At 41.2% G+C, this 26,490-nt stretch overlaps 1 protein-coding gene across 2 annotated transcripts in view; it reads right to left on the minus strand.

The window, feature by feature from the left end:
• Ide (insulin degrading enzyme) overlaps nucleotides 1-26,490 on the minus strand; it is a 90,229-nt gene that overhangs the window by 39,918 nt on the left and 23,821 nt on the right. For both annotated transcript variants that reach the window (XM_013348066.2, XM_005352190.3), the window contains exons 2-10: nucleotides 24,430-24,614; nucleotides 22,835-23,042; nucleotides 19,270-19,439; nucleotides 10,008-10,130; nucleotides 6,578-6,690; nucleotides 5,997-6,159; nucleotides 3,197-3,289; nucleotides 2,738-2,829; nucleotides 653-733 (exon numbers count right to left, since the gene is read on the minus strand). In XM_013348066.2, coding sequence (XP_013203520.1) covers nucleotides 653-733; nucleotides 2,738-2,829; nucleotides 3,197-3,289; nucleotides 5,997-6,159; nucleotides 6,578-6,690; nucleotides 10,008-10,130; nucleotides 19,270-19,439; nucleotides 22,835-23,042; nucleotides 24,430-24,614 — 1,228 coding nt within the window. The remainder of the gene's footprint in view (nucleotides 1-652; nucleotides 734-2,737; nucleotides 2,830-3,196; nucleotides 3,290-5,996; nucleotides 6,160-6,577; nucleotides 6,691-10,007; nucleotides 10,131-19,269; nucleotides 19,440-22,834; nucleotides 23,043-24,429; nucleotides 24,615-26,490) is intronic.

The following is a 26,490-nucleotide window of genomic DNA, read 5'->3' on the forward strand; positions in this document are numbered from 1 at the left end:
GCTCTTGTAGACCAGGCTGGCCTCGAACTCACAGAGATCCGCCTGCCTCTGCCTCCAGAGTGCTGGGATTAAAGGCGTGCACCACCACCGCCCGGCTACAGAGCAAGTTTTGAATTGAGTTTTCAAAACCCACTGTGGGGAGGGAGGCATACAGCCTTGAGTTTGACCCCAACACCACATAACAAATAATGTTTAAGATGTATGCCTTAAAAAAAAGTCATTGAAGCTAGAAAAGTAAACTATCATGGAGAACAAAGTGAAAAATGGAGCTAAGAGGCCATGCTAGCAGCACAGTAAGAAAAGACAGTAGCTCAGACTAAAGCAGGAACAAGGGAAATGGGGGCAGTTGACGATAAAAAATGTTCACAGAGGGAGCACTTGATAGAGGCTGTGGGACTGGGAAAACAAAACAAAACAAAACAACAAAACAAAACAAACAAAAAAAATGAGAAACGCCCATGTAATGAAAATACCACAGAGGGTGATTTTTAGGATAAGGAGCAGTAATATTCTAAACATATCATCAAGGGTTGCCCAGAGCTAAAATGTCTGTTTTTATGAGTCCCAACTGTATCATCTGTGTAGTACTGTAGTAACACATACAGGAGTCTAAAGATCCTATACACCACTGTGAACAGGAAAATCAACTTACATGCAATTTTCCTGCAATCTTGGATGTATAGCCTCGAGGTCTCTCTTTATCTTTAAACCTAAAAGCAACAGCATTCAAGTCCTAAAACAGAAAGTTAACCAATTAGACATAAGCCAATTATTAGTCAGAAATGCATTTTTAATGCTTTATTTGAACTATAATTTTATCCTCATTACACTTACGAACAACTGGCAGTTCTTGATTTAGGAATGTATTAAGACATGAAAAAAAAAACCTTAAAATTTATCAACACAGGCTTAAAAGAAAAATAAGTAAATAATTCTAAATGAAGTAACCCGAGAGGAGCCAGCCCTAGGCATGGCAGAAGCAGGAGGATCAGAGTCAAGGCTGGCCTAAATGGCACAGCATTAAAAAGCAAACAAACAAACAAAACAAAAAAAGGTTCAACTGCCTAAATCGCTAAAACGATTGGTCAAGGTATCAAAGAACTGTGTACAATCTGTGAAATCCAAAAATCTCACAGATGATGATTTGGAGACTTGTTCAAAGAAAATTTATACATTAGAAATTATTGTCATAATTTCCACAAGCAATAATTATAAATTTTTATGATGTCTAATAGGATATTTTTCAGGTTGGAGATATAGCTCAGGGCAAGGGTGTTTGCCTAACACACATGAAGTATAGCGTTTGATCCTCAGCACTAGAGGGAAAAAGTTACCCAATCCAAAATTTGTGTCAGAATTTTGAGAGATCTTTATATATAAAGTATTTTCTTAATCCCCTTTTTAAAAAGACTTTGGATAAAACCGGACTCTCTGAACATGGCGAACAATGAGGGCTGATGAGAATCCAAGGACAATGGCAAGGGGTTTTGATCCTACTTAATTTTCTGGCTTTGTGGGCGCCTAGCCAGTTTGGATGTTCACCTTCCAAGATATGGACGGAGGGGGGAGGACCTAAGACTTACCACAGGGCAGGGCACCCTGACTGCTCTTTGGACTGGAGAGGGAGGGGGAGAGGAGTGGGGGGAGGGGGAGAAGGGGGGGAGGGGGGGGAGGGAAATGGGAGGCTGGGAGGAGGCGGAAACTTGTTTTTTTTTCCTTTTCTCAATAAAAAAAAAAATGGAAAAAAAAAAAGACTTTGGAAATTTGAAAGATGGCTGGGCAGTGGTGGCACACACCTTTAGTCCCTGCCTCTTAGAAGGTAGAGGCTGGCAGATCTCTGAGTTCAAGGCCAGCCTGACCTGTAGAGTAAGTTCCTGGACAGCCAGGGCTATGCAGAGAAACCCCCTCTCAGAAAAATAATAATAATAAGCAGGGCAGTGGTGGCACATGCCTTTAGACCCAGCACTCAGGAGGCAGAGGCAGTCAGATCTCTGTGAGTTCGAGGCCAGCCTGGTATACAAAAGCTAGTTCCAGGACAGGCACCAAAGCTACAGAGAAACCTTGTCTCAAAAGAAACCAGAAAGAAAGAAAGAAAGAAAGAAAGAAAGGAAGGAAGGAAGGAAGGAAGGAAGGAAGGAAGGAAGGAAGGAAGGAAGGAAGATAAAAATAAAATAATAATAAATAAAATTGAAAGACAAATACTTTATGTTCTATATATTAAAAACAAAAAAAGCCAGATATGGTGATGCACACCTTTAATTCCAGCACTCGGGAGGAAGAGGCATGGGTAGAGAGTTCTGTGGGTTCGAAGCCAGCCTGGTTTACATAGTGAGAGCCTGTCTCAAAAAGGGGGATGGGAGGGAAATGGAAGCTTTTCTATACAGATAATAAAATCACTTTGAAGAACATAATATTATCCACGAAACAACTTAGTGTTTCTCATAGCGTTCACTGTAGAGCTTCATCACCAGATCTAAGAACAACAGACTCTGTGCAGCTTCGGGCAGAAAGCAGCACAAACCCTGGGAAGGGCTGGCTCTCCTCCAGGGACTAAATAGTGCTCCAACTAACAAACCAGTCTGCCACTCCTAAGCCTTAACTAATACAACTATGCATTGTAACATTTAGACTTTAGGGGAAAACGAAGTTTAACTGGGCCTTAAAGTTAAATTAGTTCACATATATTTGTTTTTGAAAAATAGATTCCTTAAGAAAAATTTTGGTGAAACAAAAGTACCTTGCACTCTTGGAAAACCCATTCTTGAGGTCCTTCTGCACGTAGCTTCTGAATGTATTGAAACATGTGCAAAATTATATCTTCAACATGTACTGGAAAAAAGGGGCACACTTAAAAACCATTCAGTCCTTGAATCCTTCAAGCATGGATCACTCCTAAGGGAAGTCAGGCAAGTGGAGGAGGTCCCTTTCAGAAAATGGAGTCCTCACCTCCCTGAGTCTGGTTCAGATATCCCCCACACAGCCCTCTGGACTCACAGATATGTGACAGAATAGACAAGTACACACTGTACCAATAAAACACAAAATCAATTATTAAGGGGTAAGGATTATCACAGAGGCTAAGTTACACATGAAAAATAAAATGGAGAAAGTGTATGAACTAAAGTGTTTATGACTTTTCAACATAAAACTAACCTATGGCATGAGGAATTACAAAATAAATCCAATCAATACTTACACAACCCTTCTTCAGTTAAGTCTACATTGATGATGAAAAACATAAAACCCCGGGCGCCTTCCTTTTGTCCACCAACCAGGGTATTTACCCAGCCTGCAACATTCCAAGAAAAAGACAACAAAGCTAAATGTGTGGCTTTTCTTCTTAAAAAACTGTATTTATTATTAGTAGTAGTATCTATTTTTGGTTTTTCAAGACAGGGTTTCTCGGTAGCTATGGAGTCAGTCCAGAACTAGCTCTTGTACACCAAGCTGGCCTCAAACTCACAGAGATCTGCCTGCCTCTGCCTCCTGAGTGCTGGGATTACAGGCATGCACCACCACCGACCGGCCAAAAAAAACAAAACAAAACAAAACAAACAAACAAAAAAACAATTGTATTTGTTATCATGTGTGCATGGATTATGTGTGCATGGTACACATGTGCCAGAACACAAGATGAAGCTCAGAAGACAACCTTGTAGAGGCAGGTCTCTGCTTCAGCTCTACGTGGGACAAAGGGATCAGACACAGGTCATCTGCCTTGTGCGGCAAGCACCTCCCATGATGGCACATGATGCCAAGCCTGGCTTCCTTATAACAAGGGATTCTAAAATGCTCATACTAGAGCTAGGGATATAGCTCAGTGGTAGAGTGCTTCCTTTACATATATGAAACCTTGGTTTCAATCCTGAACACTACATATGCACACACAGAATCCCTATTTTTCTATTTAACATTTTAAAAATATTAATTACGTGTGTGTATATGCATATGTGTGTGAGTGAGCTGAAGTTATGGGTGCCTCTGAGGAGTGCCAGAATCAGAGCTATGGATCTCTGATAAAGACGTAAGTGCTCAACCTTCCTAACGCTGCCTGCAACCCTTTGCAATCCTGCATGTTGTGATGACTCCTAGCCATATAACTATCTTCATTGCTGCTTCATAACTGTAATCTTGCTAACTGCTATGAATTGTAATATAGATATCTGTGGTTTTTTGATGGTCTTAGGCGACCCCTAGGAAAGGGTCATTCAGCTCTCAGAGGGTCAAGACCCACAGGTTGAGATCCACCACTCTAAGTCATCTGTCCAGCCCCAACATTAAAAGAATTTAATTCTGTGTATATGTAGGAACACGCATGTGCCACAGTATACAGGCAGAGATCAGAGGACAACTTTTGTAAGCTGATTCTCTCATTCCACCATGTGGGTTCCAGGATGTGACTTTAGGTCATCAGGTTTGATAGACAGCAGCATCTTTACTGGCTGAACAATTTCACTGGGCCATGGGAAAGGATAGACAGGAGTGTTGTTGCTTTTTCCATCATTAGTTTTTTTTCTTTTTCTACTTTCATGTGTGCTAATGCATGCTTACATGTGTACGGGCACATATATGTGGGTGCATGTATATGTAGGGGACCAAGGTCAAAGTGCTAGCATCCTAAGTCACTCTTCTGCCTTATTCACTGAGGTACTGTACTATAATCAAACCTAGTAGTCTCCCTAGCCAGTTTGTTCTGGGGACCCCTGACTGTCTTCTGAAACTGGAATTTTAAGCTGACATGTGGGCTCTGGGGAATCTGAACCCCAGTCCTCATGCTTGTATGGCAAGAGCTTTAACCACTGAGCCATCTCCCCTGCCCCCAATTTTTTAATTGCATATTATTTTTCTCTCTTTGAGCACACACACACACACACACACACACACACACACACGTGTATGTGGGGTGGGGGTAACCATTTGTACCTCAATATGCTGTGGAAATCAAAGGACGGCCTAAGAGAATCAGTTTCCTCCTTCTACCCTAAGTAAGTCTTGGAGACTGAACTTACATGGTCAACCTTGGCAGCAAGCCATCTCACCAGCCCTGAAACAGAGATTAGCTATGTAGTTTGGGCTAGACTGGAACTAGCTTAGGCTGGCCTTGGACTTGCTGGAATTTAGGTGTACATCACTACTGCATCCAAGTAATAGCCATACTATATAGTTGAAGAAATTAAAATGGATCCTGCAGGAAAAGAATTAGCCCAGAAAGCAAATCAACCCCCAACAGGAAATAGACATGTGCTTAAATGTATACAGTAGCACACAGTAAGTCCTGAATGGGCTTTGGAAAGAATCTCTATTCTACGTCCCACAACTTTCTGATCTAATGGACTGAAGTAGGTAAATAAGCAATGTGGCCGGCCTCTGCCTTTCAAGTGCCTTTAATCCCAGCACTAGAGAGGCAGAGGCAGGTGGATTTCTACAAGTTTAAGGTCAGCATGATCTACAGAGTGAGTTCCAGGACAGCCAGGGCTACACAGAGACAAAAAAACAAAAACAAACAAACAATTAAAAAACAATTGGTACAGATATGGTTGGGGGGAAAAATCCATCACAGGCCTTTCTTTTTTGATTTGACAGACTGGTCTGAACCAGTGGCCCAAGCTGGTCTTGAACTGGTGATCTTCCTGCCTAGGCCTCCTGACAGGCTGGATCACAGGGATATGCCACAGCACTCAGCTGAGCTAACATCTTAATCTTTCTGTACAGCACAGCTGAGTATATGGCCCAGGGGCAGACCATTTGCCTAAGGTACAAAGGTCTGGGCCCAATTCCAACACACATGATCATAACTTTGAAATAGCTCGCCCTCACTGATCTCGATGGTATACAGGTTTGTGGAAGGAGCCCCAGACAAAAGGTAGAAACACTAACAATGACCGCTTCACTCAAGATCGCAAAGTGTCATCTAAAATTCTTCCTTCCTAGGTGACAATGAGGGACTGAGTGAAAGATGGGGTACTACATTCGGGGTGCTGCCCAAAAACACTTACCCTTTGACTTTAGTTCTGACAACAGGCTCCCAGGACCTTCATGCCCAATTAGATGACCAAGATAATGACCGGGATTAGATTTGTAGTACTGCTGAAGGTCTGGGATGGGAAATGTTACATAAAGATTCCTAATATCCTTAATAGGTACTATTTTATAAAGTTGCTGGGGAGGAAAAAAAAAAGACAAAAGACAAATCACAAAATGTTTGCTACATATGATGCTTACAGCATGAAATACTTACTGATAATGAAAAGTACTGGTTTTGGTTAATTACCTGCCAGACTGTGAAGAAGTGACCACAAAGAAATAAAATGAATCGGGTTCTCTTTCAGTGCGATTTTATTATATGGGCTAAGCGTGGTGCCCTAGATCCTGAGGCAGCTCTGGATACGTGCCTTCTGGCACTGACAGTTTAATAGCCTGCCAAGGCCACAGCTACCCAAACTGCTCTAGGCATGCAAAGATCAAAACATGCTGGTGCGTTGTTTATTAATACACATTCCTAACACACATAAAATTGATTTGATTGCCATGACAATTACATTCACAAAGGAAAAAGAACGGAATTATGTGCACGTACTCTAAGATGTTCTTCTTGGAAAGGGTGCTCGGGAAATTCAGGCAAAGGGACATTTTTGTTCTCCACTTCAGAAAATAACTTCACCACCAGGTCAGTCAGGTCATCTAAAGATTCTACAAGAAGCAGAGAAAAAGCAGAATTTACCAATCAGAACTTGAAGCACAGATAGGATTTCAGGCCTTAGGACTTCTGAAATGTTTCATAGTTTTAAAAGAAAAACTTGGAAAAATAAAACAAAAAACCCCTGTGTGTGTGATGAAGATGAGCAGTCAGAGCCCACTACCTACACCTCGTCGGAAGTCTCTGTGCAACACCGAGAGCCGTGACTGACCCACAGCCACTTTTGTGTAAGTGTAAATATCCAGACATTCTTCACAATACCTTATTTTGCACATATATTATCCATATATATATATATATATATATATATATATATATATATATGAAACCTTGTAACAAATGTAAAACAAATATCAAAGACAGCAGAATACTAGCTGCGTTCCTGGCTGGCTTGAAATTTACTTTGTAGACCAGGCTCACCTGGAATTCAGAGACCCACCTGCCTCTGGCTCCTAAGTGCTGAGATTAATGGTGTATACCTCCACAACCAACTACTTAGATGTATTTAGGAAAATGTGCGTAGCCAGACAAAAGGCAGACCAGGGATTAGTTGTTATATGAGAAGTGAACTGGAGAATAGATGGAATATATTTGATGCAAGAGCTGTCAGATGGCCTGTCATCCCAACTAGAGGCCCACTTTGGAGTTTTTTGAGTTCTAAACCAGTCTGGTTATTTACTTCTTTAAGAATTGAAGGAAAAAAAAAAGGTTAGGGGACCTAACCTTTATGCATGGTGGGCTGTCATGTTCAAGTACTAATGACAGTGGAGTCCTTCAAACAAGGTTCTACCAAATACGCTACAATTCTCTGTGTTTCTACCCTTAAAGCACAAACCACAATGGAGTTTAAAAAACACACACATTTATTTATTTTATGAGTGTTTTGTCTGCATGTATGTATGTGTACCACATGCATGCCTGCGGCCTATGGAAGTCACTGGAGTGTGTCAAACGCCCCTGGAATTGAACCTATAGATGGCTGTGAGCCATCTGTGTGAATCCTGGGAACCAAACTCAGGTTCCCTGCCAAAGAATAAAGCACGGAGCCATCTCTCCAGCGCGCACAATGGTAACTTTCTAAAGGTAAGGCGTCTGAACCATCTGGCTTTCCCAACCAAGCTTGAGAGCGTCCACAGCCCAGGGAACTTTGTGATGTCTGTGCTTGGTAACTTCGGTGTCTATATTTGATCATTACTTATTTGACAAATGTCTGGGCAGTTGGTGCTGCTACAGCTAGAACAGCTACAGCAAAGACAGAAAACAATGTTTTTGTTCTTTTGTGACAGAGACCCTTACACATGGCTAGTTTTTCTCTCATCCCCATCTATTGAGGCAGTAAAAGATGGTATCTCTGCCTCACGTCTCTGTAACATGAGGGCGCCTCCCTGAGAACCCACAACTCTACTGAGCTCATGCAGAAGCAGTTAGGTTGGAAGCGACGTGTACTGACCAGGAAAATGGAACATCTGATCTTTTTAGATCCGTTAAATCAAAAACACTGAGGGCAGAGCTCAAGTTTAATTCAGCTAGTGCCATTAGTTGTTGTGGGATATTCGATCACACTGTGAACCTTGAGTTTGCATTTGCATTAATTAAATAAAACTAACCTAGGGTCAGGAGGCTGCATTAACAACTAGGTGACAGAAAGTAATCATAGCACTTCAGAGGGCATCAGGAGAGACAGACACAGGAAGTAGTAGGATGGGGTTTGGAGTAGTGCAGCTTTTTCTGGTTTGGCTAAATGGAAGCATGGGTCTTTCAGAAACCCCACCAAGGAAGAAAAGTTAGCTAATTGTGATCTAGCCTCTCTGAGTTAGCGGGTTTTCACCCCAGCCTTTGAATCTTATTTATAAATAGAACAATAGAGAGTTAGTTAAAGTTACCTTTAGACGCAGCTGCAGAGCCAGTGCCTGTGGGAATAGGATCAGCTCCAGGCCGCAGCCTGAGCATACATTTTTATCTGAGATACAACATAGCTTTTAGATACCCATTTGTCAGGACTGGGTTCTACATATCCAGTAATACTGAATATTCTAGGCCAATATATCTTTAATAGGCAGCATTATAAAGTTCTTTAAAAGTTATATTTATTTACATGTGTGCATACACACAGAGGTGAGAAGACAATCTCTCCAGCCCCTATCTCCATTTCACAAACGCAAAGTCAGATATTTAGAAAAGTTCACTAACTTCCTTAGTTCACAGCCACAGGGGTAAGTAGGCAGTACATTTGGTCTTCAAAGTCAGGCTATTGAACTCTACAGAGTGTAAGTTCTAACTGCTATACCACATTCATACTTTTTTTTTTGGATTTTTCGAGACAGGGTTTCTCCATAGCTTTTTTGGTTCCTGTCCTGGAACTAGGCTGGTCTTGAACTCACAGAGATCCGCCTGTCTCTGCCTCCAGAGTGTTGGGATTAAAGGCGTGCGCCACCACCGCCTGGCTTACATTCATATATATTTTTTTTTTGGTTTTTCGAGACAGGGTTTCTCTGTGGCTTTGGAGCCTGTCCTGGAACTAGCTCTGTAGACCAGGCTGGTCTCGAACTCACAGAAATCCGCCTGCCTCTGCTTCCCAAGTGCTGGGATTAAAGGCGTGCGCCACCATCGCCCGGCACATTCATACATTTTTAGCATTCTTTTTATCCATTTTGTCTTGTATCTAAACCAACCATAACTCTTTTAATTTTGGGCCTGGTTCCCACCTATAATCTCAACGCTTGAGAGGCAGAAGCAGGAGGACTATCATCACAAATTCAAAGCTAACCTAGTCTACACAGTGAGACCCTGCCTCAAATAATCCTAAAAATAAACTGTCCTTCAGAAAGACTAGGGCAGCTGAAGGTCCCATTTACCACTAGCAATACAGAACAGCAGCCACAACCAAATCCAGCACTACTTAAAGCAAGGCAAAAACAAAACAACAGTTTAACAGGGAAACAACATATTATCACTAATTTCCACCTTAAAAACAAACCTTTGTTGCTTACAAATACTTCCATCTATCTATTGTCTTCTGCAGTTTCATTAACATGCAGACTTTGTAACTACTGTAAGATCAAATCTTCCTCCATGCAGCCTTCCTTACTGTAGTCAGAAAGCCCACCAGTAACTCGCATGTGCTTCAGGTCTCCACTTCTTCTTGGAAGACTGCAGGCTTAAGTAAATTTCTCATCTGCAGATCATTTTCAAGACTATGAGCAGATAAATACCGATACTTCAAGCCCTGCTAATACTTTGTAAAAAGTCAAAATGGACAACAACTAAAACCCACTCCACTAATTGTCTGAACGGTCTGAAGAGTTCTTACCTCGACCTAAAACACAAATAGCCATCAGATTGGACGAATAATACGTAGAATGGAATTTCAGGAGTTCTTGTCTTACATCGATGCCTTCTTGGTTGGGGCGAGTCTCTAGAGTATATTTGTTTCCTAAAAATGGATAAAAAGCATTTCTTAGAAAAGGCAAAATTTGGAAATATTATTGTTTCATTATTACTCAGACTTAAGAAACTATAAGATGAACAAAAGAAACTAAGACATACTTTGTTTGAACATAAAGCAAATACACAGGGCAGGGCAATACGATAAAAATAGATTATTAATTTTATTTATATATTTATTTGTTTGTTTGTTTGAGGCAGGGTCTCATTCAATATGTAGACCAAGCTGGCTTTGAACTCAGAAGTCTGCCAGCCTTTGCCTTGGAGTTCTGGGGTCAAAAACTACACCTGGCTAACTAATAATATTTTCAACTAGGATTTTTCATAAGAGCTACAAATGTTACATGAAAGCTATGCTTTTTAGGCTAGGCATGGTGGCACATGCCTATAATCCTAACAGTTAGCAGGCTGAGGCAGAAGGACAGCAGCCGAGCCAAGGCAGTTTCTTTATTAACCAATGAAAGTAACACATAGACAGATGACCCTCCTCCATCACACAGTGAGTTTGAGGTCAGCCTGGGTTAAACAGTAAGACTGTCTCAAACACAGCAGACGAATAAAAAGCTTGTTAAAATCTTCAGGGGATAGGCACTATGGCCATTTTTAGATAAAATGAGACCCACTGGCTTCCGCTCACACTTGCTTTGGTTTTCAATTCCCCGTGCTTCCTATAATTAATTGAACAGACTCACTGGGGAATCTTTTTGGAATTTACCAAGTTACTTGTGGGAAGAAAAGAACAAATTTACTATTTTGAGAAGAAGCATTAAATTAGTGATTTTGAATTCTCATGGGTTCATCCAAATTGGGAAAAATGGGCTGCGGTGTCATTTTCACAGCTCTCCTGTGATGTACATGGCACTCCGGTGTTAGAGCTCCTGTGAGAATTAGGGTGAAACTGCGTATCAAAATCAGCGACGGTCTGTAGTAAAGACAGTGAAGGGTAAAGGAATCCTGGCTCAAGCACATATCACACAAAAAGATGCATGCATTCCAAATGGGGAAAAATTAACACTATAGCTAGAAAAGGAGAGAAGGAAGCTGAATAAATGGTCCAATGACGGTTTCCCACCCCAAACCCACATGGAGGGGACAATGTGAACACAGTTGAGATGACAACTAGCAGTCCCTCTCCAGACACACACTGTTCTAAATTAGTGCTAATTAGGCTGAGTTACTTGTACAAATTAAAATGCTGCTACTTGGATCTTGAATCCTACTTGGCTCGGTCAACATTAAAGCAAGCCCTAGTTCTGGACCAAGGACATCAGGATGCTGACTGTGACCCTTTCACCCTAGGTCTGCTGGGAAAAATCCTGCCTTGGCTGGCATTTGGGACACTCAGGAATTCTTGGGAAGGACCTCCAAACATGTCAAAGGGGTCGTGTGTCTTATCTGTAACTGGGTGACAGGAAGACATGACTGGTGGTCAAGGGCAGGATCGATCCCTGACTCCTTCACTCCCCACTGTGAGACAGACATCCTAGGATCTTAAGAAACAAGACAGGAGGCTGGGGTGTAGCTCAGCAGTCGGAAATGCTTGTCTAGCATGTGCACGGCACACCCTCAACACCACAAGGGGACAAATGTGATGTGTATGTGTAGAGGGTTTTGAAAAGTATAAAATCCATTAAATGCACTGTATATTTGCATTTTAAGTTTTATTTAGTATAAAAAGTATACAAACTTAGTGTTAATATTCTGTAATTTTCACTGTAACAACTATTTGAAATTATATTTAAGACAAAAAGTCTATAAACAAGTACTAGAAATCCAAACTTTAATTTTTCAAGAAAATAAAACTGACTTCCCCCATATAGTTTGAGGCAGCAATGTATTTCTGCTATGGTGAGAAGGACTCAGTATGATGTCTTAGATATCTGTCTTAGAAACGATAGGTATCTCAGGGCTGGAGAGATGGATCAGCGGTTAAGAACACTGACTGCTCTTTCAGCACCCACATGGCAGCTCACAGCTACTCGTAACTCCGGCCCCAGGTAATCTGACACACTCTTTGGACCTCTGTGGGCATCAGGCACACATATGGTGCACAGATATGCATTCAAGTAAAATACCTATACACATAAAGATAAATAAAAATTAATTTAAAAAGAAAAACTACAGGTGTCTCAAATGACCTGTGTAATAAAGGTGCTCAAGCAAAGGCCATACTAACAGCACAACCGTGACAGCCCTCGGTGATCTGAAGACCCAGGGTTTAAAACATTATGCTAGTGGTGCTATTAACTGCAGTTAGTGGAACATTATAGACTTTTAAAAGCCCTTTCTTGACGGCTTGATATGGGATGTCCTTTTGTATATGTGTTGCTTTTATTGGTTTATGAATAAAGCTGTTTGGGCCAATGGCTTAGCAGAGTAAAACCAGGCAGGAAATCAGAACAGAGATGGAGAAGGTAGGCAGAGTCAGAGAGACGCCAAAGGAGAAGGACACGCCAGAACCCTACCAGTAGGCCACAGCCTCATAGAGATAAACAGATTGATAGAAATGGGTTAATTTAAGATGTAAGAGCTAGCTAGAAATATACTAGAGTCATTGACCAGCGTTGTAATTAATATAGTTTCTGTGTGATTATTCGGGTCTGAGCAGTTGGGAAAGGAAAGAACAGTCTTAGTCTCCTGCTACAGGGGTTGGAGAGATGGTTCAGAGGACCTGGGTTCAGTTCCCAGACACACAGGATGGCTTACAACCATAACTCCAGCTTCACAGGGAATCTGACACCCTTTCCTGATCTCCTTGGGCACCAGACACACATGTGGTGTACATACACACATGCATATAAACACATATACACATTAAATAATAAAGTTAAAAAATTTTTAATCTTTTCTTCTTGGTATTCTAAAACTACTGGAAGATACTACAGCTCTTTTTTTTTTTTTTTTTTTTTTACAAGACTTTCCTTAGAAAACTTAAAGGAGCAATTCCACTATAATTATATATTATTAGTATAAGATATGTGTCCTGAAAAAGGACTTCAGGAGAATCTCCTAAGTGTTATCACAAAATACCTCTACAATTGACTGATTCGGATCTTGTTTTTATTAAAATTTCAACTTTTCCACAGCTACATATCCCCAAAAGAAACAAGGAAAGGAAGAGTGGAACTCTACGGTGGATAACCTGTTGAGCAGTCCTGGGGCTAAGTTCCATACTCAGTATCATAAAAACAAAGGAATAATAAATAAGAATTTCCTTTTTTTTTAAAAAATTGGGTGGCGGTGTTGCATGTCTTTAATCCCAGCACTCGGGAGGCAGACGCAGGGAGATCTCCAAATTTGAGGCCAGTCTGATTTACAGAGCAAGTTCCAAAACAGTCAGGACTACAAAGAAACCATGTCTCGAAAAGAAAGAAGGAAGGAAGAAAGGAAGGAAAGAGAAAGGAACGGAAGGGGAGGGAAGGAAATAAAGAAAGAAAAGATAATTTTTTAAAGAAATAAATGCCCATTAGCAGCTTAGGTGTGATGGCCCCACTGCTCTCTCCCAGTATAGCTAACCTGCAATTTTACTTTGTTTCTGAAGAAAATGTTTAACTACTTTGGGAAAATAAAAGGAAGGAGAATAGGGGAATAGGAACACAAAGCCCATGGGAAAGCTTAGAGAATAGTAATGATTAAGTCAATTAAAATATACCATGTATTCACAAGGATTGTGTTACTCAAAAAAAAAAAGTTATCTCTGGAGGATGGCAGGGAACCAACACATTATTTTGAATATTGGTAACTGAATAGAAAGAATGAAAACACTTATCCTGCTTTCTGAGCAATAATTGCACCACTGGCCCAAACAGGAGAAAAGAGAATTTTTCTACTCACTGTATCTACAAGCTAATGAAGAGAGAAATAATAATAGAATTAAGAAAATCAAAGCCGGGCGGTGGTGGCGCACGCCTTTAATCCCAGCACTTGGGAGGCAGAGGCAGGCGGATCTTTGTGAGTTCGAGACCAGCCTGGTCTACAAGAGCTAGTTTCAGGACAGGCTCCAAAACCACAGAGAAACCCTGTCTCAAAAAAAAAAAAAAAAGGAAATCAGAATTAGGGTGGGAAGGCATTGAGGATCAATACTATTTCACAGAGAGGCAAACACCATATGCCCAATGGAAGAACATCATTATCTATGGCAAAACTGTCACTTCAAATAGTCAAGGACAAGAGGTCAACACTAGCCCAGAGCGAGCTCTGCTTGCTTCTGATTGGCCCAGTTGGCAGGAATGATGCTGTTGTCGTGTGCTTTAGGCTGCAGGTCACTGCAGGCACATCACTCAATATTTACATTGAACTTTGTAAAGAATTCATCTAAAGCCCTGAGTGGCCACTGAAGGAAAGATCTAATCCTATGGATCACACCTATTCCATTCACATCAGAGCAGTACCCTACCTTTGTTTGTTGTGATAAAGTTTTGTGTGGTCCAGGCTGGCCTTAGACTCCCGAAGTAGCTGACGATGACCTTGAACTCCTGATCCTCTGGCCTCCACCTCCCAAATGCAGCAATTATAGGGTACACCATCACACACCTCCATATGTTTTTATAAATGATTCTCAGAATACTGTTTCCTTGCTACAAGCCTGCATTGATAGGATACTTTATTCTAAGCAGCTTTGCAAAGTGGCTTTGACCCAAATATCTGTGACAGCAGGGACAGGACAGACCTTCAGCTCACAGCAGCCCGAGGGAATGTGGGCATCTGCCAGCAGGTCATAAATCTGGTACTGAAAGATCTGCTGGCCACAGATTATGAAAGACACAGTTCTTCACCTCTGTGGATACCAGTGGACTCAAAACTGGTATTTGCAGTCATGAAGGTGCTGCCCCTTTAGTTCTGGCAAAATGCAGAAGGGTGAATAAAAATGTCTCTTAGCTGCTGGGGTATCCTGATGGACAGAGGTACAAGGAGTTATCAGGAACTCTTTCACTGGAGACCCTGCAGCCTGGTCAGGGTGAAAGCCGTTTCTCCTCCATCCCTATCTACAGCAAGTAAAGAAGTCCTTTGCAGTTTGGGGACCATAAGGCAAGGATTGTCAGAGGACTGAGTTCCAGGGAGTTTTGCTCTGTCTGCCATTGTTTTGCTGCCTCGAGGCATGACCTACCATGTGAATAAAACACAGCCTGAACTGGTACATTAGAGGAACACCGGAGAAATGAGACAAACGCCTGCTCCTGGCTCCTCAGAATGTTCCTCAGAGTGGGGCGGTGACGGCTGTAAATTTCCTTTTCGCATGTTTACTTGCTTTGACCCTTTTCAGAAGAACGTTGTGTCCATTTCAAGTTCCTACTACAGTCAACTATACTGCATTCTAGTGTCACCTCTGACGTGAGGTCTAAAGAGAATCTACACTCAGCCTTAGTCAAGCGAACAGATGATGAGCCTGGGGTGGTAGCACACACCTTTAATCCCAGCGTTCGGGAGCAGAGGCAGGAGGATCTCTTCTAATTTCAGGCCAGTCTGGTCTATGGAGACAGTTCCAGGCCATGCAATAGAGTGAGATTACGTTTCAAAAGTAAAGGAGTAATGACAAGAAAGGACTTGTCATAGAACCTCACCCTAACAAAGGACCAGGAATTCACAGCTCTGCACAATACCAGCAGTGTCAAAAGTCTTTATAGATGGCTGCATTATGTAAGCAGAAATCTGATCCTCAAACTGCACTGCAGCTTTTGGCAGTGTGACTGAAGGCCTCCTTTGTTAGTGATGCTGCAATGTATAAACCACGTTCTTGGATTATTACAAAAGAGCATGATTAAACTGTTCATTGACCGAAACCCAGAAACCCCAGTGGTTTGGATTTGTAGCACAAATCAGCTACCGCTAACTGGATTGTTGCTAGAATTACAAACCACAGAGTAGAACCGGCATGACCACCATGAGGAGTCCGAGTGGAATCCCATGCCTGGGACTGAGAGTCTCTACTTTGTATATAACTGGAATTGAAGCTCTTTTTCTCTCACTGGCTTTATCCTAAATCAAAGAGCTGCTATAAAAATCCCACCTATCTGCATAGTTAATTAAAAACAAAATTGATTATACTTGGTCCAAGTACAGCAAAATAACAGCTGGTTTTATGTATTTTATTGAGTATATATACTGTGTGTGCATGTGGTCAGAGAACAATTTGCAGGAGTTCTCTCTCTCTGTCTCTCTCTCTTTCTCTTTCTCTCTCTCTCTCTCTCTCTCTGTCTCTCTCTCTCTGTCTCTCTCTCTCTGTCTGTCTGTCTCTCTCTCTTTTGTAAAACCACCTCTCTCGTGGTCCCAGGGACCAAACTCAGGTCAGGCTTAGCAAAAAGTGCCTTGACAGGCTAAACCATCTTGCTAGCCTAACATCTGGTTTGAGAATGGGATACACCAGAACTCCAGTTCAAACTATATTCAGAATAAAAGCTTTGGAACTAGTTCTAATTTCTTGGCAAATCTAATCAGATTTAGGGGCTGAAGAAATATCTCAGTAATTAAGAATGCATACAGCTCTTACACAGAACCCAAGTTCTGTTTCCAACACCCATATCAGGTGACTCACAACTGCCTATAATTCCAGTTCTAGAGACCTGACACCCTCTTCTGGCTTCCACAACCACTCACACACACGACCTACACAGAACACACTGCTATATATATATATACACATAAATAATGACCAAAATGATCCATCTACACAAATGCTATACTTAAAATCAATTATTCCACAGAGCATGGTGGCACACACCTTTAGTCCCACCACTTGGGAGGCAGAGGCAAGTGGCTCTCTGTGAGTTCAAGGCCAGCCTGGTCTACAGAGCGAGTTCTAGGACAGCCAGGACTATATAGAGAAACTCTGTGTCAAAATACAAAAATGAAAAAATTAAGAATTTTTTTAAAAAGTTAATGATTCCTTTAAAAGTATTAATTTCTTTGTATTCTATTCTCTGTACTAATAATCCAGTAATACCACCAATAAATATATCTATAAACCCTTTCAAAAATGAATCAGATTCAACACCTGCCATTTTATATGAACACAAAAGTTAGGATCAAAACGGAGAAAGACCTAACAAAGGACTTCTAGAAAACAACACAGAAAACCTTCTTGCTATTGGCTATGCCAATGACTTTTTGGATACCATATCATAGATTCAAGCTACATAAATGGAACTACATCACTCTAATAAACATTTACATAGAAGAGCAAAAAGAAACTAGCAAAACAAAAAGGCAACACACGGACTGGAAAAACCTGCATATAGCAGATACGATAATGAGTTAGCAAAACTTTACAAAAAACTCTCACAACTCCATGACAGGAAAACAAACAGCTGGATCAAATCATGGGCAAAGGAGGCCAGATGTAGAGGCGCACGCCTGTAACTACGGCACTCAGGAGGCCCAGCCTGGACTGCACAGTGAGTCGGAGGCCAGTGTGGGCTACATGAGCAACACACACAACTGTAATCACAGCCCTCGGGGGCTGAGGAATAAAATTATGGCTTCAAGGCATGGACTACACAGGAGACCCTGTCTCAAAATACCAAATAAAAATAAGACAATAAATAAATAAAACACTGTATGTAAAGAAAGTACTTGTTAAAACAGAATTCGATAAAAACCAGTAAGGTGTGAAAGAGATAATGACCTGAGAAGTCCTGGGTTTGCCTTGCCTCCCCCGTTGCTCCTGCTAGTGTTGATAATACCCTTCACATTCTAAGAAGTAAAAAAATAACTTGCCAGCCAGCCAACAAAGTAAGCATGGCCCCATCTATAATCTTGGAACTTGTTACATAAAATGACCTAACAATTCAGCGTACACACAATTAAGAAAGTGTCACCCACAGCAGAAACACAGCCCCACCCAGAAGTCCTCCCACTTGTTTCTGGTCCACCTGTGTGTCTAGTGGAGCCACTCACTCTTGCCCCTCCTCTTTTATTATTTTCTTCCCAGTGGACTACACCCAGTTGCTCTTTGTATCTATGGGGTTACAACCGGATAAACAGATCACTCGAGAATAACCACAACCAATTTTCTCTTTTCCTGTTCCAAGGCTGCTTGTGAAAATAGTCAACTGCTCCCACTTTAATTTCCATTGTCCGGGGAAAAAAGAACCCGCAATCCAATACCAAACCCAAGACTAGAAGGACTAAGGCTTCCACTTTATCAAAATCTAAAGAACTGACACCAAAGGTACATATAGAGAAAAGGGGAAAGTCACATGGATACCAACCAGGGTTCAGATTTAAGGAGAAATAATGTGGTAATCAGGCCTGTAATTTCAGCCCTGGGAGATCAAGAGTTCAAGATCACCCATCCTCCTCCACACAGTGTGATAAAACCAGCCTGAGATACAAAAGACCCTGTCTAAAAGAGAGAAAGAGAGAAAGAAAGAAGGAAGGAAAGAACAGAGGGAGGAGGGAGATTTCTATAAGAGTACAATTAGGAAGCCACTATGCCTGCCTTCCTAACTAACTTCTTTTTATTTTTATTTTTTATTTTTTTTTATTTATTTTTTGGTTTTTCGAGACAGGGTTTCTCTGTGGTTTTGGAGCCTGTCCTGGAACTAGCTCTTGTAGACCAGGCTGGTCTCGAACTCACAGAGATCCGCCTGCCTCTGCCTCCCAAGTGCTGGGATTAAAGGCGTGCGCCACCACCGCCCGGCCCTAACTAACTTCTACAAACACCTAATTCTGTAGTTATGGCAATTTTTCTGGATGCTATTGTATGTCTAGGAAATAGTATCTAAAACTTAAAGAAATTAATTTAGAAAATAAACATACTAATTAAAATATTATCATTGTTTTATATTTTGTAACAACTAAGGCATTTTTAAAAGCACAGTAACCTTGCTGGGTAATAGCTTGTAATTCTAGCAGTAGGGAAGCTGAAGCAGATGGATTTCAAGTTTGAGGCTAGCTTAGGTTGCAGGGTTTCAAAAACACAAAAACAAAGATGAGAGAGTGAAGCTTAGTTTGGAATGCTTGCCTAACATTCTCAAAGCCCTGGATAGCTGCTCCACTCCTGAAATATGTGGACTCCGACTTGAATGAGATTCAAAATGAAATGAGAAATTATGACAGCACTATGCAGGGAACCCATGAGAGTCACTGTGATCCAAGAGCACAGAAATTAATGCATGATGTTGACAAACCTGTCCCGAATTTGCTGAAGGGGTGTTTGGGATTCCCAGTAGCTTTTTCCAACTGGAAGAGTCTCCAGGCGTCGTTCATCACGTTCTTCTCATGTTCTGAGTCAACTGCATTGACCTCTCTGTCTTTACAGCTTGCATCAAACAAGGGACACAGGAAAAACTGGGCGAACCTAGGAATACAAGACAGAATTACCAACTTGAGAACTATGATTTTAAAAGAACAGCTTTTAAAATATTTTTAAAACTGTTAGATGGTTAATATGAATACACACGACCAGAAGAAATTGCGGTTGATTGAGGACACAGCTGAGTAACAGAATGCTTGCTTAGAATGCACAAGACCCAGGAAAAAAAAAAAAATAGGGCCAGGCTTGGTGGTGCACACTTTTAACCCCAGCACTCAGGAGGCAGAGGCAGGGAGATCTCTGAGTTCAAGGACAGCCTGGTCTACACAGTGAGTTCCAGTACAGCCAGGGACATAGTGAGACCTTGTCTCATTTCTAGAAGAAAGAGAGAGAGAGGAAAAAAATACCACTGCTTTAAGAAAAAGGAATATATGAATATGGCAGACAATGAGGGCTGCTGAGAAGCCAAGGACAATGGCACTGGGTTTTGATCCTACTGAATGTACTGGCTTTTTGTGGGAGCCTAGCCTGTTTGGATGCTCACCTTCCTAGACCTGGATGGAGCAGGGAGGTCTTTGGACTTCCCACAGGGCAGGAAACCCTGACTGCTCTTCAGACTGGAGAGGGAGGGGAGGGGCGAGGGATACGGGGAGGAGGCAGAAATTTTAAAAAAGGAATATAAAAGAAGTTCTAAATAATAAAAAATTTAATATTAGACATATGTAAATTTAGAGTTGTTGAACTTTCCAGAAATGCTAAAATGAGTAAAAATATAAGTATAACTTAAGATTTGCAGTCTGACATCTCTATGAAGTTTAAGTTTCTTCCAAAGAAGGGGAAAGCAGTTGATAACTGTCACATCTTCAATGTGCAGCCAATGGACCATCTCAGCAAACTAAAGTACTTGCCATGTAAGCCTGACAATCTAAGTTTGATCTCAGGAATCCACAGTAGAAAGAGAAAATCAAATCCCCTCTGATCTCTGCATATGCACCATGTGCACACAACTCTATCCCCTACACACACACACAATGTCACAAGCACACATCACACTTTATCACATACTTGTATATACATGCACACTCATACATACATACATGACAGTCACAAACACACATCACATGCACACACATCATACAAGTTATCATATACATGTACATACATGCGCATATACTCACATAAACTCATACGAACATTACACAGTCACAATCACATCACACACATACATACATCTCACATGCACACACACTTACCATGCACACATACTAAAAATTTTTTAAATGTTTTAAAAATCTTAAATGTACAGCCCGCAGTGTGCAATCTCATTAAAACTCAGGCACCTCAGGACAAACAAATTAAGTAACTGAATTTTAAAAGGTGTGATTCAAGTTTTAGAAAAACTTTAACTAGTAGAAAAACAACAGTGCAATGAAAAACCTCAAGAATGTCACAACAGTCTAAGTCATGATTACGAACTTCTATAAAAGAGTAAATAGTCTATGAATTTTTAATAAGCATCAATTTAACAAATAACACGGTATGTAACTCTAACATAAGCAACCTTATGTTATACCTTTCTTGAGTCCATAGGACTACTCTTCCAGAAGTCCTGAATTAAATTCCCAGAACCCAGATAGTGGCTCACAACCATCTATAACTGTAGTCCCATGAGATCTGATGCCCTCTTCTGGTGTACACCCAGAAAAAAACATTCATAAACAAAAAATACATAAATAAATAAATCTAAAAAATAATGTAAAGAAAGAAAAGAAAGGAAGGAAGGAGAGAAGGAGGGAGGAAAGAAAGAATGGAAGGAAAAAAGAAAGGAAAAGGGAAAAATAATAAATTGGGGCCATCAAGATGGGAATGGCATGAAAAGCAAAGGTATCTGTCACCAAGCCTGATGACCTAAGTTCAATTCCCGTGGTCCACATAGTAGGAGATAAGGGACTCTCACAAGCTGTCTTCTGACTTCTACATACATCCCATGACATGTGCATTACCCCACATGCACACAAAGTAAATAAAAGTAATTTTTTGTTTTCTTTTGTTTCTGAGACAGGGTTTCTCTATGTAGCCCTGGCTGTCCTGAAACTCACTATGTAGACCAGGCTGGCCTCAAACTCAGAGATCCACCTGCCTCTGCCTCCCAAGTGCTGGGATTAAGCCACTACAACATGTGGCTAATTTAAAATTTAAATAAAAGAAATTACACTGTCCTAATGGAACCTGTTCCATAAATACTCGCAAGACATCCTCAGGGTTGAAATAGGAGGTTGGAAGAGTCTGTATCCGAGCTGGGAAGAATGCAAGACTGAAGACTTGAATTTGGATCCAGACACAGTTCCCCGGGGAGCCGGCAGGCAGGTGGTGAGCCTGGTGCTGTCTGTGGTAGAGACTCTGCTTCAAGGGCTAGGCAAGGACTGACATGTAAAGTTGTCATTTAACCTCCACACGCACTCTGTGGCATCTGCATGCACACATTCACGCTTTGTCTTTAATTCTATATCCACTAAGTATCACTGAGAAGTGTGAAACCAGGGAAAGAGAAGGTCTAACATGTGACCCTCTGGAACATGACGTGGGTCTTAAAGAGATCTATGACACTGGCACAAATTATTCTTTCATTCTTAAAATTTTTTTGAATGTTTCTGAGTGTTTTGCTGCATGTATGTATATGGACCATGTGTGTGTGTGTCTGGGGCCAGAGGGGGGCATCAGAATCCCTGGAATTGGAGCTATAGACAGCTATGAGTCACCATGTGCATGGTGGGACAAGCCCAGATTCTCTCTGGAAGAGCAACAAGAGCTCTTATCGCTGAGTCATGCCTCCAGGCCGTCACAGGTTATTCTTTACAGACATTAAAGATGAGTCTCCAGTTACAATGAGAAGGGCTCGTAAGAATTTTATAAGTCAATATAACATTTTATGGTCTTAAAGGCCAATTTACAGTCGTATAATTATTTTCTGTCTACCATGATGTAAATATGTGACATTTCTCATTAATTTTCTGCTTTTTAACACAGTTTTTTTGTTTTTTAAAGACGGGATCTCACTACATAGCCATGGCTGTCCTGGAACTCACAGCTCTGCCTCCACAGTAGGATTAAAGGCATTTGCCACCAAACCTGGCCACAAATGCCTTTTAAAACAAAAAAAAAAAACTTTCTTTAATTATCTTGGGCAGGGAGGAGAAGAGGTAAGTATGTGGAGGTCGGAGGAGGAGGACTTAATGTCCCCTTCCATCATGCGGATCCTAGATCAAACTCAGGTCAACAAACCTGGTGGCAAAGGCACCCACTGACCAGCTCACCAGTCTTACAATATCTTTGCTAAACTGTAAAATGGTGATATCATCTTTGCAAAAACAGTAATTACTATTTTTATTAACTTGAGGAACTGAACACAATTCAATCTTTTGCAGGGCATTCAGCGTTACCTGTCCAGGGCTCCTTCTAAGTGTTCGTGGGAAACATCGAAATAGTAGTTGGTGTGCTCCCCACTAGTAAAGGCGTTTGAACTTCCAGCGTGCTCACTGAGAAACTGGCTGTATTCATTTTCTTTAGGATATTTCTTCGTTCCCAAAAACAACATATGTTCACAAAAGTGACTTAAGCCAGCAATATTTGGAGGGTCTGACAATGAACCTGGAAGAGACAACACACGTAATTATTAAAATGCACATGCAATTAATCACTTTTTAATCGGTTATAAGTGGTCTGAAATTCTCAACATAACACATACCAAGAGAGGCAAGTGAGGTTGCTCTAAAAATGGCATTACTTAGAAAGTAAACAAGACCCAGGCTTTATCTAGCTCCTGCCTGGCCATCACTTACGGGGCAGCACTGGGCCAACTGAGTGGTGTCCCTGGGAAGCCTCATTTGAGGTGCAGCAACCTCACAACTACAAAACACTCTTATTTCTAATTTTCCTTATACTGCTATTCTGAAAGAAAGTCTCTCTATGTGTCTCACTGGTCACTTACTTACTGCAGTAATCCTCCGAACTCCAACTCCCAATTGTAAGTGTTAAAGTGTGAGCCACTATACTCAACATAGCTGTGAAATTTTAAGCAGAATACTTCTCTTGCTTCAATTATGTCTTTTATGTATTCCTATCTTAGTCCCTTGAATACAAATTAGATATTAGTAGCCTGGTCTCCTTAGTGAAATCCAGGACAGCCAGGGCTGCATAATAGAGACCCTGTCTGGAAAAAAAAAAAGGAAAGAAACAAAATTAGATATTTGCAAAACACTACATTAAGGTAAGCAGTAGTTATTTGTTCAATATTACCTTTTTCCCCCATTATAAAATGTCAGTGAACTGGGCGGGGGTGGTGCACGCCTTTAATTAATGCCAGCACTCGGGAGTCAGGCAGATCTCTATGAGTTTGAGGCCAGCCTGGTCTACACAGCGAGTTCCAGGACAGGCTCCAAAGCTACACAGAGAAACTCTGTCTCAAAAAAAAAAAAAAAAAATGTAACATAAAGCTTTTATTTTAAAAAAACTATTAAAAAGAAGTAGTTTCCCATTAAGCATATTATATGTGTAGGAGATAAGAGGACTAAAAAGTAACATTACATATAGAAAAAATGTATACACAAGAATCCATCAAATAACAAGTTCAATATACCAGAGAAAAAAGAACTGGCTTAAAGGATGGAATGAATTTCTTTGCTGCCATATCACCTAAGTTGGAAACATAACAGACTCTACTAGTAATGTGTTCCAGGCCAACCTGAGCTAACAGTGAGACCTTGTCTCAAAACACCACAAACAGGCATAGTGGCTCACGTCTATAACTCCAGCACTTGAGAGGCAGGAGGATCATATCAAATTAAGAGGCCAACATGGGCAACACAGTGAATTTTAGGTTGCCTAGGCTACAGAGTGAGATCCTGTCTCAAAAACAAAACCATCAATAATAAAAATAATAACAGAAATCATAAACGTGACAGCTATCGGATCCTGCCGCTCACAGCACCCTCTATCAAATCTGTTGCCGCTGCATCACCCACAGGCTGCACTATACCTATGTGCACATCGAGGGCCGCTGACGACTTGTCCGTGGTGGGATCGCTGATGAGAAGCACTTTGATACCATTGGCCAGCTCCAGTCCGCGGTATTCTCGCTTGTCTTCAGGAGACTTGACAATTTGGTCTTCTATTCTCTGGATAGCTGGATTATTCATTTTGCTGTAAGTCTTTTTATGGAAACTGGAAAGAAAAGGATATTTGTTGTATAGTGACTGCTCTAGAGAAAAAAAAGAAAGACCATTGGGCAAATTCATATAACACCATCCATCCCAAACAACAGAAAACCAACCAAGACACCTGGCTGCAGCTCCTGTTGGTGCAGCTTCTGCTGCTGAGGGCTGAACTGATTCACACACGGCTAAGCTTGTTTTCCCACTGAGCCCTGCAGGAAATGTCATATTGGCTGCTTACAGGGTGTAGCTATCCTCCTCCCCACCTCACCCCTCACACCCAGCACAACAGTGTTGTTCTATGGAGCCGCTTTTGTATCTAGATAAGCACTTTGATGGGGACTTGACAGCATGGCTGGACCATGAGCTGGTCAGTGCTCCAACAACTGGGTTTTAATCACCAAGAACTACGGTCATACACATTGCAAAGGTATCTGATGGAGAGTAAGGTGAGAGATTGTGTAAGGATCTGTACTGAATCAGCCAAATTGTTCAGCCTGATGGATTGCAAGATTGGGCTGAACAGGATCATCTGAGTCTCACATATGTGTGCTCGGAGCATACAGAACAGCCTCCGTGAAGAACAATGCTGTGAATATTTGAAAACAAGACAAACAAGCTGCCTCATGAAAGCAACAAAAGCCAGGGCATGAAACAAATGAAAAGTCAGGCAGACCCCAAGAGATTTTTGTAGTCTGCTGAAGTGCTGACTGCCACGGCAAGAACAGTCCAGACACCTTATTTTTCAAGGGTTTCCTCAGGCTGGGGCTATAGCGTGATGGCAGAGCGCTTGTCTAGCACGAGAGGCCCTAGGTTCAATCTCCAAACAAGCATAGCGCTTCCTCTGGCAGGTCTTCCCTTTCTTCTCCAGCAAGGCCAGAGACAGTGAGAGCATAAGAACCACCAGCAAAGGAAATCCCAGAGGGTATTTATCAGGTTTGGTACAACGAAAGGATTCCAGAGTCTGGGATAGACATAGTTTGGTTTTGTTTTGTTTTTCAGAGTACAATAAATGGTACTTTTGTCTAACTAGGAACTACTTAACAGACAAAACATTAAACCTCAAATACTAGCCAGTTCATACAGGAATCAGGAAAAGCCGAAAATACATCTGTAAGTACGAAAAGGAACTGAACCTACACTGGTACCCTGGTGTCTTAGAAGACGAGGGTAGATCTCTGAAGATTGATGATGCAGTTCAGAGGAACAATGCTAGCCTTGTATGCATAAGGCTAAGCCAGACAATAAAAAACAAATAAATGACCAATAGCCAGACCTAAAGGTAAACCGCAGGCATGGAATTATTTGGATAGAATACTGTGCTAACCTCAAGAGATGACTCAGTGGCACTCGCTACATATGCATGAGGACACAAGTTCAGAGGTTCAGAACCCACGTAAATGTCAGGAAGGTGAGGTGGCTCACATGCAATTCCAGCCTCTGAAGGTGGAGACTGGACATCCCCAGATCAAACTGGTTAGCCAGACTAGTCACATGGCAGACTCTGGGTTTGATGAAGAGATTATTTGTCCAATTAAAATGGATAAATAATCAAGGAAGATTCTCGACATCAAACTCAGGCTTCTATACACCCACACACACACACGTGCCCACACATATGCAAAGCTTGCATATACACATGCACACTACACATACATGTGAAAATGAGGAAGGAACCTCAAAGCATTAGGAGAAAAGTCTAGTCTGATTTTTAGCAGAATGCCTTCCTTTCTGAAATTATATATAATTATGTATATAATCAATGTAAAAGCTGGTAAACCAAAGAGATTTGCTATTAACACAGTCTCTCATATATAGATATAGATAGATAGATAGATAGATAGATAGATAGATATAGATTTTTTTTTTTTTTTTTTTTGGTTTTT

Source organism: Microtus ochrogaster, chromosome 8, assembly GCF_000317375.1.
Source record: "Microtus ochrogaster isolate Prairie Vole_2 chromosome 8, MicOch1.0, whole genome shotgun sequence".
In the NCBI taxonomy this organism is placed as follows: domain Eukaryota; kingdom Metazoa; phylum Chordata; class Mammalia; order Rodentia; family Cricetidae; genus Microtus; species Microtus ochrogaster.